General features: G+C 43.6%; 1 protein-coding gene across 3 annotated transcripts in view; it reads right to left on the bottom strand.

Annotated features, from left to right (window-relative positions):
* Positions 1-21,293, bottom strand: part of LOC147120408 (myosin light chain kinase, smooth muscle-like) — a 604,168-nt gene that overhangs the window by 12,482 nt on the left and 570,393 nt on the right. For all 3 annotated transcript variants that reach the window (XR_015078189.1, XM_085986292.1, XM_085986291.1), the window contains exons 28-31: positions 16,115-16,267; positions 15,842-15,965; positions 12,865-13,000; positions 10,587-10,718 (exon numbers count right to left, since the gene is read on the bottom strand). Coding sequence is in view for 2 of the 3 variants with exons in the window: in XM_085986292.1 (XP_085842418.1) it covers positions 10,587-10,718; positions 12,865-13,000; positions 15,842-15,965; positions 16,115-16,267 (545 nt within the window). In the remaining variant the exon portion in view is untranslated. The remainder of the gene's footprint in view (positions 1-10,586; positions 10,719-12,864; positions 13,001-15,841; positions 15,966-16,114; positions 16,268-21,293) is intronic.

The following is a 21,293-nucleotide window of genomic DNA, read 5'->3' as shown; positions in this document are numbered from 1 at the left end:
ACATAATTCTTATCTGAAAATGATTGAGCTGTTGGCTGGAATGCTCCACTTTAGCACATCTGGCTTATGTTGAGAGAGCATATGTCAAAATTCTGCACCTTCGCCCTTGATTTTCTGACCAATAATTTTGATGGTCAGAAAACATGTCCGCTGTCTTTAGAAAATGAATTATTATATTTTTTCCCCAAATTAACGAACGTGAAATTGTCCTGGATGATTATATATGTTATCATTTACTGCTAGATTTTTGTAACAATGTTAATTAACACAGAAATGAGAATGTCAAATCTTTCCAATATGAACAGAAATATTAACCATTTAAGGGTATACTTGTTTGTGCCTACTTTTACACTTTCTACCTGTTGGTTGATGCTTTTGATTGAAACAGGAATTGTGTGTCTTGAAAAAGAACAGCACTTGTAATATTGGCCCGTAACTTCCGATAGGAGGCTTCCTGCATGTGGACGCCTCCTATTGGGAAAAGATCTACGCCCTTACCTGAGGGCTCCCGAGGTCCGAACAATTCCGATCCTGGGCCGCTCCACAGTCGAAATGCGCAGGGCCCACGTATCCCAGGGGCGTATGCGGTTCGCAAGCGTCCCTGGGATCACGTGGGCCAGGCGAGACAATGAAAGAAGGGAATCTCCCTTTACACTTTTGACAGATAGACCCGTCAAAAATATGAATGGAGATCACCCCAAAAAGACACTAAAACATTAATAATTTTTTAAAAATCACATTTTTAAAATGAGTTAAAATTACATTAAATTAAATATTTTAAACAAAAATTTAATGTTTTGAAAAACATAATTAAAGTTTTTTACGGGGCTAAAAATAAACTTACCTTTTTTAAAAGTATTTTAAAATTATAAATGAGTGGAAAAAAATTACTTTTTTAACTTTTTTAAACTCTTATGCTGATAAAAGCAGGCCTTACACCTGCTTTTACCAGGTGTCAGATTTTTAAGTGATTTCAGCAGGCAGAGGTTCTGCAGAAAGCGGAACTCTCCACCTGCAGAGGCCCTTCTCCAGGGCAGGCGTCCGATCTGTCAAGAGCATTCTTGGCAGATCAGAAATGCCGGTTTTCAGCGCATGTGCTTCGCATGCCTGAAACCGGCATTTCCGATGTCCCTACGGGTGTGTACACAGCTCATGCACATCCGTAGGCATCGGAAAATACGGGCAAATATGTTTGATAATTAGGAAATAGAAATGTTTCCTTAACACAAGTAAGTGATGTACCAAGTAAGTAAGTAGAGAGTTAGATCCGTAAGTAGGACATTTAGCCCATCTTAGTCCAAATGTCCCTGATGAAATACCACATTAGATCAGTTCCTAGCTCAATGAGGCCTGAAATTTGAGTGTCTGTATGGGATGTGGTGAAGATCTTAGTTCTCTAAATAACTGTGTGCATCTAGTTCTACTCTATTCCGCTGTGCTATCGGGGGCTGTGGAAGGGGGTGGGGGGTGGGAAAAAGGGGGGCAGAGGCTATGCAAAGAAAATATAAAATTGTTTACATTTGGACAGTGACAGAGGGAGAGATGTTTGGGTTGGTTGCTGAAAAGGTGCGATATTGCTGGTGTGCCTCTAGCACCAGCCCAAAGCAGAAGCCCGGAGGCCCAAACCACTTTTAGATTCGGGCCTCATTAATATTTTCTCGGTGAGCTGCAGGCGCCAAACAGACGTCCTGGTGCAGCTTGCCGGTCTGTTGAGGAAGAAAATCAGTCGGCTACTGCACGGAATTCTGTTCTTCCAGGCCGCACAAAAATCTTTAACAAAACCCAAAAAACTTAGCTTTTGGGAAAGGCCCCCAGTGGTCCATTTAAAGACAGCAGTTAAGCCTCCAGTGGTCCCTTTAGGGACTGCCAGTGAGGCCTCGCAACTGCTGGAGAAAGTGGGACTGGCACGTGCCAAGCATGCTTCACACATTTCTCCTTGAAAGTTGTAATTGGGGTCTTACAACTGGCGTAGGACCCGGATTTTCATAATTAAACAGCCTCCTGCCTGTTTGGGCGGGAGTGCTGGGCACCCATTTAAAGGCCTGCCTGAATGCCTGATTCAGGTGGGCAAATGGATCCCTATGGTTCCCACCAGGTTTTCAACTGCTGGCTGCCCCTTTTCAGATGAGGAATGGGTTGAAAGCCTCCACCAGAAAGTTTTTACATAATATCAAATTATCCTTTCTATATATCTATACAAAAAAACAAGTGACGAGGTGGCTAAGATCAGGACCTGGCATATAAGGTGAAGAGTTATATGACTAGTGTTCAGCACAATAGTAAAGATAAGGAAAAAAATGTAACAGCAGCCAGAAAAGAATGTTTCAACTAGTTTCCCTCCCACTTAACTACAACAAATCTTTTTCTCTCAGGATATTGTAGATAGGGTTTTTTAATCATTTAAACTCACATAATAGTACTGTATAACTGGTTCTTCTTGGAGCCAATCTATAGTAATCTCAGATGTAATGCTTAAGTTATCCACCAGAGGGAGACAAATGTTACGGGTTCATTTACCAGTGTTTTAAGGTAATGTTGCATTGTGGGTATGACATCATAGGATCATCCATTTTGGTTTTGCTCGTGCAGTAAGAAATACAGAGTGCATGCCTGTAGCTTGTAAGAGCTCTGTTCTCTCCTTATTCTGTGTAAATTCAAAGTAAAGTTTTGAGTTCCTGAAGTCTCACTTATATCAATTAATTGGACCTTACTACTCAGATATAACATTTGGCGACGAGGATTAACTGTTTCAACTTGAAGAAGGGAAAATACAAGAACGCTGCATCTGAATCATGGCTACTCGAGTAGGAGAGATTTCTGCTTTTGATGTTCAAAATCAAACTTGGGAAGAGTACTGTGAGTTACTAGAGCATTTCAAGTGAGATTGTACAGCGTTTCAAATTTAATTCACGGAGCAGGATACCGGGAGAAACTGTGTTGGATTATGTTGCGGTGTTGAGAAAACTGGCACATGATTGCAATTATGGGAACAGCTTGAAAGACATGCTGAGAGATAGGCTGGTTTGCGGAATAATGGATGCTCGAATGCAGAGGAGATTATTATCCGAGACTGGGCTTACGTATGAAAAAGCGTTGGAGCTTGCTCAAGCCATAGAGACAGCTAACCGTGATGTACAAGAAGTACAAGGTTCAGACTGGTCTACTACAAAGCAAGTTGCAGGTCAGATGCTGGTGCACAAGTTAAATATGAGTCGTACACCACAACGGGTGCATTTAAAGGCATGTTATAGATGCAATGGAGATCACCTGGCAAGGGAATGCAGGGTTCTGGAGGAAAAGTGCCACAAGTGTGGGAAAAAAGGACATATAAAACGTGCATGCAGAGCTAAAGCTACCGTGGAGGTATACAAACTTAAAGAGGGAGAAAAGCAAAACCTGGTAAGAGAAGTGAAAAAACAGGGAGCACATCACATCAGTGGAGAAGCTGAGGAAGAAGACGACGTGTTCATAATGCATAGTATGGTAGAGGACATTCCTAAAGTGGATCCTATCACTTTGCAACTGATAGTAAATGACACTAAGGTCAACTTTGAGGTGGATACTGGATGTGGTGTTACCATAATGAACAGGGAAGAATATTCAAAATTGTGGAACCGTGCAAAAGTTCCAGAGTTAAAGTCTTGCTCTATGAAGCTTAAAACCTGTACCGGTGAACGAGTGACAACCTTGGGTACAGCTATTGTAACTGTGAAACACAGGGACACCGTGGAACAGCTACCTGTAGTTGTACTATCGGGTTCTGGATCAAATTTGTTAGGTCGGGGCTGGATACGAGAACTGAAATTAGATTGGGGAGCAATAAATCAACTAGAGAGAGGCAAACAGTTGTCTTTGCAAGACGTGTTGATTGAACATGAGAATGTGTTCAAGGAAGAACTTGGAACATTTAATGGCCCCCCAGCTAAGATTTATGTCGACAAGGAGGCACTGCCAAGATTTTTTAAACAACGACCTGTGCCTTATGCCATGAAACCGAAGGTAGAGGCTGAGCTTGATCGTCTTTTGAGGGAGAACATTCTGGAACCCGTAAAATGTTCAGAATGGGCAGCTCCCATTGTACCTGTTTTAAAACCAGACAATTCGGTAAGAATCTGTGGAGATTATAAATTGACTGTAAATAGGGTGTCTAAACTAGAACAGTATCCTATTCCTAAAACTGAGGATCTTTTTGCAAACCTGGCTGGAGGGAAGAAATTCACGAAGCTGGATATGAGTCATGCTTACTTGCAGATTACGCTAGATGAGGAATCCAAGAAGTATGTAACCATAAATACACACAAGTGTTTGTTTACCTATAACCGCTTGCCATTTGGTGTCTCATCTAGTCCAGCTATCTTCCAGAGAACTATCGAGGGTATACTGCAAGGGATTCCACATGTTTCCATTTATCTGGATGATATTCTGGTGACGGGAAGAACCGACCAGGAGCATCTGAGCACTCTGAGAGAGGTACTACTAAGATTGGATAAGGCTGGGTTACGGCTCAAGAGGAGTAAGTGTACTTTCATGGGGAATGAGGCCGTGTTCCTGGGACACAGAGTGGACGCCACAGGGCTCCATCCAATCAAGGAGAAGGTAAAAGCACTGCAGGAGGCACCAGATCCTACAAATGTGACTGAGTTAAAAGCTTACCTGGGACTGCTAAACTATTATAACAGGTTTTTGCCAAACTTGTCAACAGTGTTAGCACCTCTTCACAAACTACTGCGCAAGGAGACACATTGGCAGTGGGAGGAGGAACAGAGGGTTTCATTTGAACAGTCCAAGAAACTAATGCTGTCCTCGGATGTGCTGGTTCACTACAATGCAGAGAAAGACATCATTCTCTCTTGTGACGCTTCACCTTACGGGGTGGGGGCAGTTCTTTCACACTGTATGGAAGATGGAACAGAAAGACCGATCGGGTTTATGTCTCGAACTCTGACCCCAGCGGAAAAAAACTATTCCCAGTTGGATAAAGAGGGATTAGCAGTAATGTTTGGGTTACAGAGGTTTCATAAGTACATATATGGCAGGAAATTCACCATATGCACAGATCATAAACCTCTTCTATCTCTTTTTAATGAGGTGAAAGCAGTACCACAGATGGTGTCACCCAGAATCCAGAGATGGGCAGTGACGTTGAGGGCATATGAGTATGTCATCATTTACAAAGCGGGCAAGTACCATGGGAACGCAGATGCCTTGAGCCATCTTCCACTACCAGGTACACCTATCCGTGCAACTCCAGAGGACAGAGTTTTGATGTTGGAGGACACGGACACGGCAATTGTGACCGCAGAACAAGTAAGGACATGGACAGGTAAAGATCTAGTACTGTCTAGAGTCCGAGAATATGTAATGAGGGGTTGGCCACAACATCCGGAATGGACTGATTTCACACCTTACAGTGTCAGGAAGACAGAGCTGAGTGTGCAGGATGGTTGTGTGTTGTGGGGAGCTCGAGTGATTATTCCACAGCCAGCACGACAGTCTATCCTAGTGCAACTACATCAGTGTCATCCTGGAGTTTCGCGCATGAAAGCCTTGGCAAGGAGTTACTTGTGGTGGCCAAAGCTAGATGAGGAGATAGAAAATCTTGTCAAGACATGCAGCACTTGTCAAGAACACAGGAAGGCACCGGCAGCGGCTCCGCTCCACCCCTGGGAGTGTCCGGATAAACCATGGAGAAGATTACATGTAGATTATGCTGGTCCATTCATGGGAAAGATGTTCCTCATAATCATTGATGCACATTCCAAATGGATGGATGTGTATCCTGTAAATTCTGCTTCATCTACTGTTACTATAGACTGCCTGTGTAGGAGTTTTAGTAATCAAGGGATACCGGAGATCGTAGTAAGTGACAATGCCACGTGTTTTGTGAGTACAGAAACAAAAGAGTTCATGAGAAACAATGGCATAGTGCACGTGACTTCAGCTCCATATCATCTGTCTTCAAATGGACTTGCGGAGAGAGCCGTACAAACATTTAAGGAGATGATGAAAAAAAGTGCAGAAGGGAGTTTGACAGCAAAGGTGTCAAGAGTTCTGTTCAGCTACAGAATAACACCTCAATCTATCACAGGACTCTCTCCTGCTGAGTTATTGTTAGGACGTCGACTACGCTCCACTCTTGACCTGGTTCACCCAGATCTAAAAAGGAAGGTGGAAAACCAACAGTTCAAACAAAAGGAGAACCATGACAGAAGGACAAAGAGCCGCAGTTTTGGAGTAGGAGATGCGGTCCTTACCAGAAATTTCAGTTATGGTCCAAAATGGATTCCTGGCGCCATAGTCTCAATGACCGGTCCAGTTTCATATACGGTCATGTTGGGAACTGGTCAGGTAGTACGCAGACATGTGGATCAGATACTGACCAGACAACGGGAGATCGAACTGGAGGTTCCAGAGGAAAGGTTGGAGGACAAGTTGGTCCCCAGTTATCCAAATGCCTTGGTGGTACCAACTCCACGAACAGAGACAGTTATACCTGGACCCCTTAATCAAGAGGAAACCATTGTAGCAGAGTCAGATACTCTGAGTACTGCTCAGGAGCAGCAGGTGGCTTTACCAAAACCAAGCAGGGACTTGACTGTAAGACGTTCAACAAGGTCTCACAAGCCACCAGACAGATTGATCACGACCTGCTAGATTGTTCAGTATGGACTATCATTAAAGGAGTTTCCTTATGGACTTTTTAAGAATGTTGTTAAGAATTGTTGTAACTTAAGAGGGGGGGGATATAGTAATCTCGGATGTAATGCTTAAGTTATCCACCAGAGGGAGACAAATGTTAAGGGTTCATTTACCAGTGTTTTAATGTAATGTTGCATTGTGGGTATGACATCATAGGATCATCCATTTTGGTTTTGCTCGTGCAGTAAGAAATACAGAGTGCATGCCTGTAGCTTGTAAGAGCTCTGTTCTCTCCTTATTCTGTGTAAATTCAAAGTAAAGTTTTGAGTTCCTGAAGTCTCACTTATATCAATTAATTGGACCTTACTACTCGGATATAACACAATCATAATAGGATATTTGGAGCTAGCAGAGGCTTTGACCATAACTTTTCAATGCTCCTTAAATTTGTAATTTGTGCATTGGGACTGGAGAGTAGCCAATGCAGTACAGCAAGAACAACTTGCACTTATATAGCGCTTTTAACGTAATAAAACATCCCCAGGCGCCTCACAGGAGTGTTATCAGACAAAACTTGACACCGAGCCAATGGAGACAGAAGGACAGGAGACCAAACATTCGGTCAAAGTGTTAGGTTTTAAGCAACATCTTAAAGGAGGAGAGAGAGGTGGAGGGGTGTAGTGGTTTTGGGAGGGAATTCCAGGGCTTAGGACCTAGAAGGCACGGCTGCCATTGGTGGGGTGAAGGAAGAGGGGATGCATAAGAGGCGTTTTCTCAAGAAGGGAGAGAAGGAGCCCTGTTCACCCATTACCAACATTCCCGCTAAGCTGCGCGGCCACGCAGTGCTCTGAAGTTCTGAAGTTCCCGCGCAGGCCCCTCACTGGCTATTCAATGCAAGAAACAGCGCATGCGCAAAAATTTCCATGGGCTGTGGAGCCCGTTAAAGGGACCACGCATCAAAAAAAATTATAGGGAACGTTGCCCATCACCTCTGTGCTCACTGACCTACATTGGCTCCTGGCCCGGCAATGCCTCAATTTAAAAATTCACATCAGTATCTTCAAATCCCTTCATGGCCTCGCTGCTCCCTAACTCTGTAACCTCCTCCAGCCCTATAACCCTTCAAGATCGCTGCACTCCTCAAATTCTGGTCTCCTGCAGATCCCCAAATTTAATTGCTTCACCATTGGTGGCCGTGCCTTCAGCTGCCTAGCCCCAAAGCTCTGGAATTCCCTCCCTAAACCTCTCTGCGTCTCTATCTCTCTTTCCTCCTTTAAGACGCTCCTTAAAACCTACCTCTTTGACCAAGCTTTCTCTTTATATGGCTCTGTGTCAAATTTTATTTGATAACGCTCCTGTGAAGCACCTTGGGATGTTTTACTACGTAAAAGGCACTATACAAATGCAACTTGCTGTTGCAGGGAATGGTAGTATAGTGGTAATGTTCCTGGGCTAGTAATCCAGAGGCCTGGCCTAATGATCCAGAGACATGAGTTCTAATCCCACCACAGCAGCTGGGGAATTTAAATTCCATTAATTAAATAAATCTGGAATAAAAAGCTAGTATCAGTAATGGTAACCATGAAACTTATCGGATTGTTGTAAAAACCCATCTGATTCATTAATGTCGTTTAGGGAAGGAAATCTGCCATCCTTACCTGGTCTGGGCCTATATGTGACTCCAGACCCACAGCAATGTGGTTGACTCTTAACTGCCCTCTGAAAACAAACCGCTATGAAACACAATAATCAGAATAAAACCAGACGGACCACTGGGCATCAACCTCGGCCACGGCAACGGCACCCAGTCGACCCTGCAAAGTCCTCCTCACCGACATCTGGGGACTTGTGCCAAAATTGGGAGAGCTATCCCACAGACCAGTCAAGCAATAGCATGATATAGTCATACTCACAGAATCATACCTTTCAGCCAATGTCCCAAACTCCTCAATCACCATCCCTGGGTATGTCCTGTCTCACCGGCAGGACAGACCTGGCACAGTGGTATACAGTAGGGAAGGAGTGGCCCTGGGTGTCCTCAACATTCACTCCAGACCCCATGAAGCTTCAGGTCAAGCATAGGCTAGGAAACCTCCTGCTGATTACCACCTACTGCCCTCCCTCAGCTGATGAATCAGTACTTCTCCATGTTGAACACCACTTGGAAGTAGCAAGGGCATAAAATGTATTCTGGGTGGGGGACTTCAATGTCCATCACCAAGAGAGGCTTGGTAGCACCACTACTGACTGAGCTGGCCGAGTCCTGAAGGATATAGCTGCCAGTCTGGGCTTGCGACAGGGGGTGAGAGAACCAACACGAGGGGAAAAACTTACTTGACCTCATCCTCACCAATCTACCTGTCGCAGATGCATCTGTAGCAGTGACCACCGCACAGTCATTGTGGAGAGGAAGTCCCATCTTCACACTGAGGACAACCTTCCGTTGTGTGGCACTACCACTGTGCTAAATGGGATAGATTTAGCAGCTCAAAGCTGGGCATCCATGAGGTGCTTTGAACCATCAGCAGCAGCAGAATTGTATTCCACCACAATCTGTAACCTCATGTACCTGGCATATCCCTCACTCTACCATTACCAGCAAGCCAGGGGACCAATCTTAGTTCAATAAGGAGTGTAGAAGAGCATGTCAGGAGCAGCCCTAGGTGTACCTAAAAATGAGGTACCAACCTGGGGAAGCTGCAACACAGGACTACATGTATGCTAAAAAGCGGAAGCAGCATGCTATAGACAGGGCTAGGCGATCCCACAATCAACGGATCAGATCAAAGCTCTGCAGTCCTGTCACATCCAGTCATGAATGGTGGTGAACTATTAAACAACTAACAGGAAGAGGAGGCTCCATGAATATCCCCATCCTCAATGATGGTGGAGCCCAGCACGCGAGAACAAAAGGCAAGGCTGAAGCGTTTGCAACCATTTTCAGCCAGAAGTACCAAATGGATGATCCATATCGGCCTACTCCTGAGGTCCACACCATCACAGAAGCCAGTCTTCAGCCAATTTGATTCACTCCATGTGATATCAAGAAATGGCTGAGCGCACTGGATACAGCAAAGGCTATGGGTCCCGACAACATCCCGGCTATCGTGCTGAAGACTTGTGCTCCAGAACTAGCTGCACCTCGAGCCAAGCTGTTCCAGTACAGCTACAACACTGGCATCTATCCAACAATGTGGAAAACTGCTCAGGTATGTCCTGTCCACAAAAAGCAGGACAAATCCATTCTGGCCAATTACTGCTCCATCAGTCTACTCTCAATCATCAGCAATTAGTGATGGAAGGTGTCATCGACAGTGCTGTCAAGCAGCACTTACTCACCAATAACCTGCTCACTGATGCTCAGTTTGGGTTCCGCCAGGATCACTCAGCTCCCGACCTCATTACAGCCTTGGTCCAAACATGGACAAAGGAGCTGAATTCCAGAGGTGAGGTGAGAATGACTGCCCTTGACATCAAGGCAGCATTTGACTGAGTGTGGCATCAAGGAGCCCTAGTAAAAGTGAAGTCAATGGGAATCGGGGGGGGAAAACTCTCCACTGGCTGGAGTCATACCTAGCACAAAGGAAAATGGTTGTGGTGGTTGAAGGTCAATCATCACAGCCCCAGGACATCGCTGCAGGGGCTCCTCAAGGCAATGTCCTAGGCCCAACCATCTTCAGCTGCTTCATCAATGACCTTCCCTCCAACATAAGGTCAGAAATCGGGATGTTCGCTGATGACTGCACAGTGTTCAGTGCAAGGCTTTGATCTCTATGCATGGATTTGAGAATGCAATGGTTCCTTTTAAAAAAATGCAATTCTTCACCAACAAAGATAATCAAAACATGGTGGTTTTACATTAAAATCTATGAGTAACCTTCTCAATGAAAGATACTGCAAACTGCTACTAGTGCATTCTGTATCTGTATCAGGATCTGTGAATTTACCTTCGATCTTGCAGTCAAAGCGAGCAGCACTGCCTTCTATAACCTCAATGTCTTTAAAGGTCTTGGAGAAATATGGCTTAAAACTTTGCCTTTCTTCAGAAACTGCCTCAAGAAGCATCTTGGCTTCGTCAGCTGAGATAAGGAAACACAAAAACATTTAAATGGACTACCCATGTTCGGTCACCGTGTGAAACCGTAACACCTACACATATTGGGCAGATGCCAATGTTGGAATAGCTGAGCCATGTATTATACTTTATACTAGTTGTCAAGTGTCTGACGTAAGATTACTACCGTTAATCCATATTTATTGAAACAAAATGTTCTAGTGTCAATTTATATTGAGGACTGTTCAGCTAACGTTGTCCCATTTTCCACTAGCAGGGATTTGATTTTCAGCCAAGTGGGAATGCTAAATCTACAATACTGCCAAGTTTCTGAAGCTCACAAACTGAATTTCCAAATGGTGGCAAAATGGTGCTATCAGTGGAACTTGGGGAAAGGTTGTAGACACTGTTACAATGCAGAGTTTCGCTTTCAGTGTACGTAGGACTATTTAAGTCAATTTAAACTGCTGGTAATGAAAAAAAAAAGGATTAGAGGGACTAACATTAAGGTGTTGGTGGACAATGTTCCCCCTAATTTTTTTTTAATGTGCTGTGCGGGACCTCCAGACAACTGCACAAGGGTAATGGGTGAATGGGACTTGCTGCCTGTTAGGATACGTGCAGCAGAGTTTTGGATGAGCTCAAGTTCATTGAGGGTGGAAGATGAGAGGCAGGCCAGGAGAACATTATAATAGTCGAGTCCAGCAAATAACACATAAATGTAATGTTATAGAAACATAGAAGATAGGAGCAGGAGTAGGCCATTCGGCCCCTCGAGCCTGCTCTGCCATTCAATGAGATCATGGCTGATCATCCAAACTCAGTACCCTGTCCCTGCCTTCTCCCCATATCCCTTGATCCCTTTAGCCTTAAGAAATATATCTAACTCCTTCTTGAATATATTTAATGAATTGGCCTCAACTGCCTTCTTATGCATATTGTAGGACTAACACAGAATACGCTCTCATTTAAAAAAATTCATTTATTTATTGCCCATCCCTAGTTGCCCTTGAGAGGATGGTAGTGAGCTGCCTTCTTGAACTGTTGTGGTCTGGGGCGGGGGTAGGGGGTGGTGGGGGGGTGGGGGGCGGTGGGGGGGTGGTGGGTGCAGGAGAGGGAGAGTGTGGTGCCGGTGTAAAGTGAGTGGGGGTGGAAGAACGTGATCCAGGCCTAACAGAGGGCGGGAGAACGTGATCTATCTTCTCATCTGGATCACGTTCTTGCTCTCACCAACTCGCTCCTTTAGACCTGTAGCATGTTCTTCCGCCTCTCCCCACTGTTCTCACGGTGCTCCCCCTGAAAAAAGTTCCTGACCTTCTTTCCCAGAGTTCCTGACTTCCCCCCCACAAGTTCCTGACCTTCTCCCCCCTCTTTGAGCTCCTCTCTCTCTGAGCTCCTCTCCCCCCTGTCCATTTAAACAATTAGGATTTATTAATGATAACTGAAAACCGGCTACCAGAGATAAAAAGAAAAGCCACGAATGCTGGAAATCTGAAATAAAAACAGAAAGTGCTAGAAATGCACAGCAGGTTAGTTAACATCTGAAAAGGAAAGAAAGATTAACATTTCAGGTGGGACCCTTCATCAGAACATTTCTTCTTTAAAAAAAAGTAGTGTGTGAAAATTATATTTTTAGTAAGTGTTGAACAATTGCTCATAAAACATCTTAAGGGAACTCAAAACAGAGTCATTGGATTAGAGAAATGGAAGAACTGTCTTGGATTTAACTACATTTGACAAAAGTTAAACAATTTAAGATTTTAGTTTCCTTCTAAATGTAGGCTGATCATCCTATATTTTTTCATTTCATCTCCTTCCATCAGCATCCATCCAGCTGGATCTCCAGGACACTATTCAGTCCTCACACACTGCAAATACTGGCTGTGCCACCAGGAACACTGCTTTTTAGCCACAGGCCAGGTCGTTGGATCACCATGCCAGATTTGTTATTTTAAGGCAATGTTTCAATTATACAAGTAGTTCTGATGATCTTCTTACTCAGCCAGTTACTGGCTAGGTACTGCATAATTTGTGGGGAAATGTAACTATTGAAATATAGAGATATAAATGGCAAACTTTTTAATCACATGGCTGTGATACTGATTTATGCTGTTAATGTAAACATAGTTGAATCTTGAAAAAAATAGTCTAAAAGCCGTGATTTTTATTACCTTCAGCTTCTGGCTTTTCAACAGAACCTGGAGGACTGGCGGGCGTGTTTCCCAGTGAAGACTTCCTCCCACTTAGACCAGCTAGCATTGCCATAGAAGACAGCCGTCCTATTGCCCTGACTGCATGCCCTGTTTTCTGTAAATCACAGAAGAATTGAATAACATGAAATTCTTATACAAATTCTCTAACTTTGAACAGGCTGTCTGAGGAAAGACAAAATGTATTACAAATATAATACAGTGGTGTACAGTGCATTGATTTTTAACTTATCAAACTTTATTGGGGGTAGTTTTCAACTGCCGTCCGTACATTTCTAGCCTGGAAAATGGGTGGCCAGCAGTTGAAAATTGAGGGGGTGGGATCTCCACCACACCACTGATTTGATGCAACTTTCAGGCAGGCCTGTAAATGGGCAAGCAGCCTGTCCGCCTGAAACAGGCAGGAGGAAGCCTAGATATGCAAATCAGGGTCCTACGCTTGTTGTAGGACTAGAACCAAAGATGGTTCAGGCCTCGGATGCCAGCATCGGGTGGGCGACGCTGACACTCCAGCGTTTTGGGCAGAAGTCAGAGATCATTCCTGTTATAAATCTCATCATCAAGAAACTACTTATGAAATAACACTGGACGGCCAGCTGGTGGCGCCGTCCAAGGAGTATAAATACTCGGGCGTGGGCCCCAGCTTGCCAGGGACATTTTGTAAGACAAGGAACTAGTGAAATACAACTAGATCTCCATGTTCTGAAACAAGTTGATTAAAGCCTTGCTTTATGCTCAAACCAAGTGTGTAGTGAGTTTTATTACGTCAATTCCCATTGTGTTTTAATAAGTAAAAAAGCAAATTACATTCATTGTTCAATTCAGAAGGCAGTTGTCTGTGGCCCACTGGATCCCTGCTAAAATTAAAGGCTTCGAATTAACATAACTTTGATAATTTCAATAAAGGACATTACTGTTAAGTGTTAAGTGTTCCTTCAGGAACTGTATGCAAGAGTGCACATCTCTGTGGCTATTTTGTGTAGCACATTACACCGACCATCTGGCTGGTGATTCATCAATCAATGGAGGAGGTTGAGAGAAAAAAAAGTAAATTAAGATTGAAAGAGGAACAGAAAAAAAGATGGAGAAGAAATAAATCAGAGATAGAAATATATATTTTTAAAACAAAGTGAAGTAGAAGTAAAAAGGGAGACTAGCAGGAATTTTTAAAAATAATATAATATAGCAATGATATATTTCTTGAATAGATGTGAATGTGACTACACCAATAGGAATATGGGAATAGTTTCAATAAAATCAGCAGAGATACAGAAAAATTATGGGCAATCCTACTCGTGATGGATAGCAATGTCTTCCAATTGTAGTAGACTACATGGAAGTGTGTGACTTTCATGAGGGAAGATTAATGGGGGAGGACAATTTGTTTATTACTGTAAAAGGAAAAACTAGATCTCTAAGTGTGGTATGCCTCCAAATAAGTTTTCAGTTTGAGCCACTGTGTGGCAAAATGAGACAATACACTGTGATTCTATTGCTAGGATCAGATTTTAAATCTGGCTGAAGCCAATGAGATAAAAAACACCTACATTAAATGAGCTTGGGCAGTTTCAACACAGCTCTCAATGCGTGGTGGGCCCACAGCTCCTAAATTAAGAATCTCACTCAGTGAAGGCACAAGGAAGGAGCCCATAGTAAATTCCAGGCTGGTGCAGTAGGGGATGATATTTTGAGGTTAGGGTTAAGAAACATTCCTAGGGTAGAATAGATTCAACTTTTCAGTGCATCTAACTGCCTTTTGCCTGAGTTGGTAATGTTTCATGTTGAAGGGTATTACAAATTGGAAATGCTTCATTCAGCAACACTAACATCTCTTGCCATACAAGCCAAGAAGTTCTCAGGTTCAATCTTTGGTTTGTGATGAATTTGGATGCTACTGTTGGTCTGGACTATGGAGAGAAAAATCTGTTCACTTATGGTTATTATCTAGTGACTTCTGATGGAAAATGACAGGTGTGGATGTCAGGTGAGGGGAGAATCAAGCTGTGATGCCAGCCCTATAAACACTCAGGGGAAAAATTCATTAGTGACCATTTTGGGTCGCTAACATCACCTGGGCGCTAAATTTAGCGCCCGGCGAAAAATACTGCTGGCGATCGCTAACTTCAGTTTTAGCGCCCCAAGAGGGAGGTGGAGCGCTAATTCAAGCTCTCCACTTCCTTCTTAGGGCGCTAACCCCAAATATCAGGGCGGTGCATTCTGCAGCGCCACACACTGGGCCACGTAGTGCTACTGCATGGAAGAGATCTACCCCTCATTAAAGGGGAGGGCCCAAAAAACTCAAGAGGATTGCCGGGCTGCCAGATCGCGGCACGGGCCCCGCATTCAAAGATGCAACAGGCCACGACAAGTAAGTCAGCTGATTTTTTTCCCCGCCTGCCATCTCCCCTTTGCTTACCGCCCTGCGAGCTTCGTGCCATTCTGTTCCCGCTCCCTGAATCGGTCGTTGTCATCGCCCGCCGCAGATTTGGGGAAACGGGCCATTTTTGCAGGCGGGGCGAAAACGGGGCGCTGCCGATAATGCCGCCGCTAAACTCCTGCTGAATTTAGCAGGAGTCGTTAGCGGCGCCGCACCCGGGTGAAAAGTCATTTGCGCCCCGTTAGCGCCCCCTGCTAACCAGAGGTGCAAACACACCGAATTTCTAGCCCTCATTGTTCAGTCTCATCCATGAATAATGGTCATGTGGGTGGTGTATCATAGGGCTGCAATACTCTATTGTATTAATTGTATTGCATCATTTAGATGAACAGCCTGAATCAGCACCTTCAGGAAGGAGGGAGAAAAAATTGAGTAAAAAAATAGAATCAAAACATGCATCTTTCTGCACTTTGACTAATATTTTCTGAGCTATTTTGGAAAGGGAGAGTATTTTTCAGTGACTGATTTATTACATTTACAGTTTTTTATTGTCAGCTGTACCTGCCATTTCCTCCTGGCCATGTACTTCTTCATTCTTTCCTTTGAAAGCTTTTTCACTGCCATGTTTTTAACATCTTTTTTCAGCCACGTGTGCTCAAGACACTGATCACAGTTCAAGCGTTGTCTAGCAATGTATGAACAAATATTGTAGAGTTTTAAGACATTATCTTGATTACTTTTTGCAGCATAACTTTGATATCTCTATTGACAATTTAAAAAACAATTTGTTAAAATGAAAAATTAAAACCAAGATAATGCAAATGAAAAATTTACTTCATGTCCTTTTTCAGTAGGCTATCAATGAAGTCTTTGGCATCATCCGAAATTTCATCAAAAGCATCATCATCGAAGTCCCAGGTAGCAGACGTTACGTTGGCTAGGGTTTCATTATCACTATCGCCCATGAATGGAGAAAGTCCACTGACCCTGGGACACAAAATCAAAATCAAACTAGATAACACCATCAAGTTGAACACTTATCAAGATGTAGTCCTTTAAAAATACTTGTTACCTTACTTGCAGATTTGTAAACTTCAGAGTTATTTCTAAAAAATGTCATGACCAAATGAAATTAAGGACAGAATTAAAAGTTGTCCCAGGATTGTTATTACAATATTATACATTTTTACAGATTTCTACCCAAATCACAACACAAATGTACTAATACATTTCCACTGTATTTACTGTTACCGTTTCAGTTATATATAGAATGAGTCATGATCACAAACACACATTCTTTTCTAAGAAATGGATCGCTGCACGAGCAAGTCCACTGTTTCTGATCTCAGAGTGAAGTCAATTTCTTAATCTCAGGACAGGAGATTGCACAAACATTAAAAAGGACGTTCTGTCATTATTTGTTTTACTAAAAAATACCTCCCTTATTATTACTTTCTCCTCAGATCTTCCTAAAGTACACACCATTATCATTTCCCACTGGAATGACAAGCGGGTATACTTCAACTGACCACTAGAAGGTGCACAAGAGCCCTGGATGACCTGTAATTTGTTTTGCTCTTCCCTCCGCAGGAGGGGTAAATTTTCCAGGTAATCCTCAGTAACATTCCTGCCTATTTTTCACCATGTAGGACATTGGAAGTTGACTGGAAATTTGGGCTTTGGTCACAGTTTTCTCAGTCTGAATTGTCTACCCTATATTTAACTGGGTGGAATATTTTTCTGCACAATGTCAATCTACCAGCCAATTATTTTTTTTATTCATTCATGGGATGTGGGTATCGCTGGCTACGGCAGCATTTATTACCCATCCCCAATTGCCCTTGAGAAGGTGGTGGTGAGTCGCCTTCTTGAACCTCTGCAGTCCGTGAGCTGAAGGTACTCCCACAGTGCTGTTAGGGCAGGAGCAATGTTCCCTTTAAGCTGCGTGGCCACATGGTCGCTCAGTGCTCTGCAGCTCCCACACAGCCGGCTCACCAGTTTTTATATAGGAAAAATCATGCACATTTTGAATGGGCTGCGCAGACCTTTAAAGGGGCAGCGTATCCCAAAAAATATTAAAGGGAACATTGGGAGGGAGTTCCAGGATTTTGACCCAGCGATGATGAAGGATCGGCGATATATTTCCAAGTCAGGATGGTGTATGATTTGGAGGGGAACTTGCAGGTGGTGGTGTTCCCATGCGCCTTGTCCTTCTAGGTGGTAGAGGTTGCAGGTTTGAGAGGTGCTGTCGAAGAAGCCTTGGCGGGTTGCTACAGTGCATCTTGTAGATGGTATACACTGCAGCCACAGTGCGCCGGTGGTGGAGGGCGTGAATGTTTAAGGTGGTGAATGGGGTGCCAATCAAGTGGGCTGCTTTGTCTTGGATGGTGTCGAGCTTCCTAATTGTTGTTGGAACTGCACTCATCCAGGCAAGTGGAGATTATTCCATCACACTCCTGACTTGTGCCTTGTAGATGGTGGAAAGGCTTTGGGGAGTCAGGAGGTGAGACACTCGCCGCAGAATACCCAGCCTCTGACCTGCTCTTGCTGCCACAGTATTTATGTGGCTGGTCCAGTTAAGTTTCTGGTCAATGATGACCTCCAGGATGTTGATGGTGGGGAAATTCAGCAATGGTAATCCCACTGAATGTCAAGGAGAGGTGGCTCAACTCTCTCTTGTTGGAGATGGTTATTGTCTGGCATTTGTGTGGCGCGAATGTTACTTGCCACTTATCAGCCCATGCCTGAATGTTGCTGTATGGTCTTGCTGTATGTGGGCATGGACTGCTTCATTATCTGAGGAGTTCCGAATGGAACTGAACTGTCTGTGCAATCATCAGCGAACATCCCCACTTCTGACCTTATGATGGAGGGAAGGTCATTGATGAAGCAGCTGAAGATAGTTGGGCCTAGAACACTGCCCTTATGAACTCATGCAGCCATGCCCTGGCGCTGAGATGTTTGACCTCCAATAACCATCTTCCTTTGTACTAGGTATGACTCCAGCCAGTGGAGAGTTTTCCACGATTCCCATTGACTTCAATTTTACTATGACTCCTTGATGCCGCACTTGGTCAAATGCTGCCTTGATGTCAAAGGCAGTCACTTTGGCCTCGCCTCTGGAATTCAGCTCTTTTGTCCATGCTGTAATGAGGTCTGGAGCCGAGTGGTCCTGGCGGAACCCAAACTGAGCATCGGTGAGCAGGTTATTGGCAAGTGCCGCTTGATAGCACTGTCGACGACACCTTCCATTTCTTTGCTGATGATTGAGAATAGGCTGATGGGGTGGTAATTGGCTGGATTGGATTTGTCCTGCTTTTTGTGGAGAGGACATACCTGGGCAATTTTCCACATTGTCGCGCAGATGCCAGCTTGGCTAGAGGTGCGACTAGTTCAGGAGCACAAGTCTTCAGCACTACAGTCGGGATGTTGTCGGGGTCCATAGCCTTTGCTGTATCCAGTGCGCTCAGCCATTTCTTGATATCATGTGGCATGAATCGAATTGGCTGAAGACTGGCTTCTGTGATGGTGGGGACCTCAGGAGGAGGCCGAGATGGATCATCCACTTGACACTTCTGGCTGAAGATTATTAAGGAGGAAAACGTTCTAATTTTATGAGAAGGCATTAAATTGCTAAATGTGGAATTTATATCTCTCTGCTAGAATGTTCTTGTCATTTTGCAACATACTTTGCTTGGGCTACCGCATTGATTGATCTCTCCGAGGAGGAGCATAGATTCAAAGGGTTCAGTGATAGAGGAGGAGGGAAGCAGAGGTAAGCAGAAATGTTATAATAGAAATATGTGAATCATTTGCTACAGATGTGAGCACTATTTCATAGATTTATAGAATGCCACAGCACAGAAATAAGTTATTTGACACAGCAAGTCTTCACCAATGTTTTTCTCGATGTGAGCCACCTGGTCTAATCCCACTTTTCTTTTCAATCCCATAACTTTAACACTTCTCTTTTTCAAGTAACTATATAATTGTTTTTTAAAAGAATTATGGACTCTGCTTCAACAAAGGTTTGTGGCAGAGAATTTGATATTCTAACCAGCTTTTGTGTGAAGAAGTTTTTCCTAAACTTCCCTTTACGTCTTTTTGTGATTATCTTAAATTTATCTAATTTATTTGTCTCTTTGACCAATGCAAGTAATCTGTCACTATTTATCCCATCATAAACCTTCATTAACTTGAATATCTCTATCAGGTCACCCCATAATCTTTTCAGCTCTGGTGAAAAAGCACTAATTTGAACATTGGCAAAAATAATAAATGGGATAAACAGCATATATCAGAATATTTTATGCCACTCCTGAACCTGGGCAGAACATTAGGTTTGTGGCCATGTATAGTAATCTCGGATGTAATGCTTAAGTTATCCACCAGAGGGAGACAAATATTAAGGGTTCATTTACCAGTGTTTTAAGGTAATGTTGCATGGTGGGTATGACTCATAGGATCCTCCATCTTGGATGCATCGTGCAGTAAGAAATAGAAATGCTTGCTGTAGCTGTAAGAGCTATGTTCTCTCCTAACTTGTATAATTAAAAAGATAAGTTTTGGCTTCCTGAAGTCTGGCTTATAGCAGTTATTGGACCTTACCACTCAGATATAACACCATGCCAACTTGTTTTGTAAAAATAATTTAACCACAACCATCGGCCATACATCATCTAATAATTATATTGTGTAACTTAAATCAAAATCTTTTTTAAAATCAGCATCCTTCAGGTGTAAGCTACAGATATATTTCATTTATAGAAGATATATTTGTAAAATGTGAAAAATTAACTTTTCAGAATCATTTATTAGGTAGATCATATGATTATATTAAGACTACTATTCTATCTGTAACTTTTCAATATATAACATCTAGATTTATTGTATAAATAGCACATAGAGCTGCATAAAAATGATCCCTTTATTATTCACACCGCACTCTGAAAAAAGTCTTAAAATACACTTAGAGAAAGCATTTTACATTAATTATTTTCTGAATGATGAATTATTTGTCATTACTCATTTTTGGTCACGGTAACCAGGTATCAGAAACCCTTTCAGCAATTAGAAATAGTTCAAAAAGGGATGGATTTTAGGGAATACCTCTAGCAACTCAATTTGTCGCAATCCAGGATTCTATACTGTCGGCCTGAATCCAGATTAAAAATAGATAAAATATTTGTGATCTAAAACTTTTGTAACAATATTGCACTCACTTGTTTTTATCACAAGACAGGAATAGATGAGGAATGACATTCTAGCTCATCCATCTAGAAAGCCCCTACAGTCCCTTCATCACGGTTTCCAATTATTTGTTAAATGATTCCATGGTTTCTACCTCCAGTACTCTATCCAGAAGACCATTCCATGTGTGCATCACCCTTTGTGTGAAGAACTTCCTAACTGTGCTAAATTTGCCTTCTACTATCCAATAAATTAAATTAACCAACATAAATAACACTCGGAGCAGCGGGAGCAGAGGAGGAGCAGCCGGGTATAAAAACCGGCGACCAGCGAGGCCCGAGAGCACTCGGAGCAGCGGGAGCAGAGGAGGAGCAGCTGGGTATAAAAACCCACGACCAGCGAGGCCCGAGAGCACTCGGAGCAGCGGGAGCAGAGGAGGAGCAGCCGGGTATAAAAACCGGCGACCAGCGAGGCCCGAGAGCACTCGGAGCAGCGGGAGCAGAGGAGGAGCAGCTGGGTATAAAAACCGGTGACCAGCGAGGCCCGAGAGCACTCGGAGCAGCGGGAGCAGAGGAGGAGCAGCTGGGTATAAAAACCCACGACCAGCGAGGCCCGAGAGCACTCGGAGCAGCGGGAGCAGAGGAGGAGCAGCCGGGTATAAAAACCCACGACCAGCGAGGCCCGAGAGCACTCGGAGCAGCGGGAGCAGAGGAGGAGCAGCCGGGTATAAAAACCCACGACCAGCGAGGCCCGAGAGCACTCGGAGCAGCGGGAGCAGAGGAGGAGCAGCCGGGTATAAAAACCGGCGACCAGCGAGGCCCGA

This window comes from Somniosus microcephalus, chromosome 4 (assembly GCF_052327205.1).
Source record: "Somniosus microcephalus isolate GS21.2 chromosome 4, FLI_Smic_1.0, whole genome shotgun sequence".
Classification (NCBI taxonomy): Eukaryota; Metazoa; Chordata; class Chondrichthyes; order Squaliformes; family Somniosidae; genus Somniosus; species Somniosus microcephalus.
The sequence above is the reverse complement of the archived record's forward strand: the minus strand, read 5'-3'. Positions and strand labels throughout refer to the sequence as shown.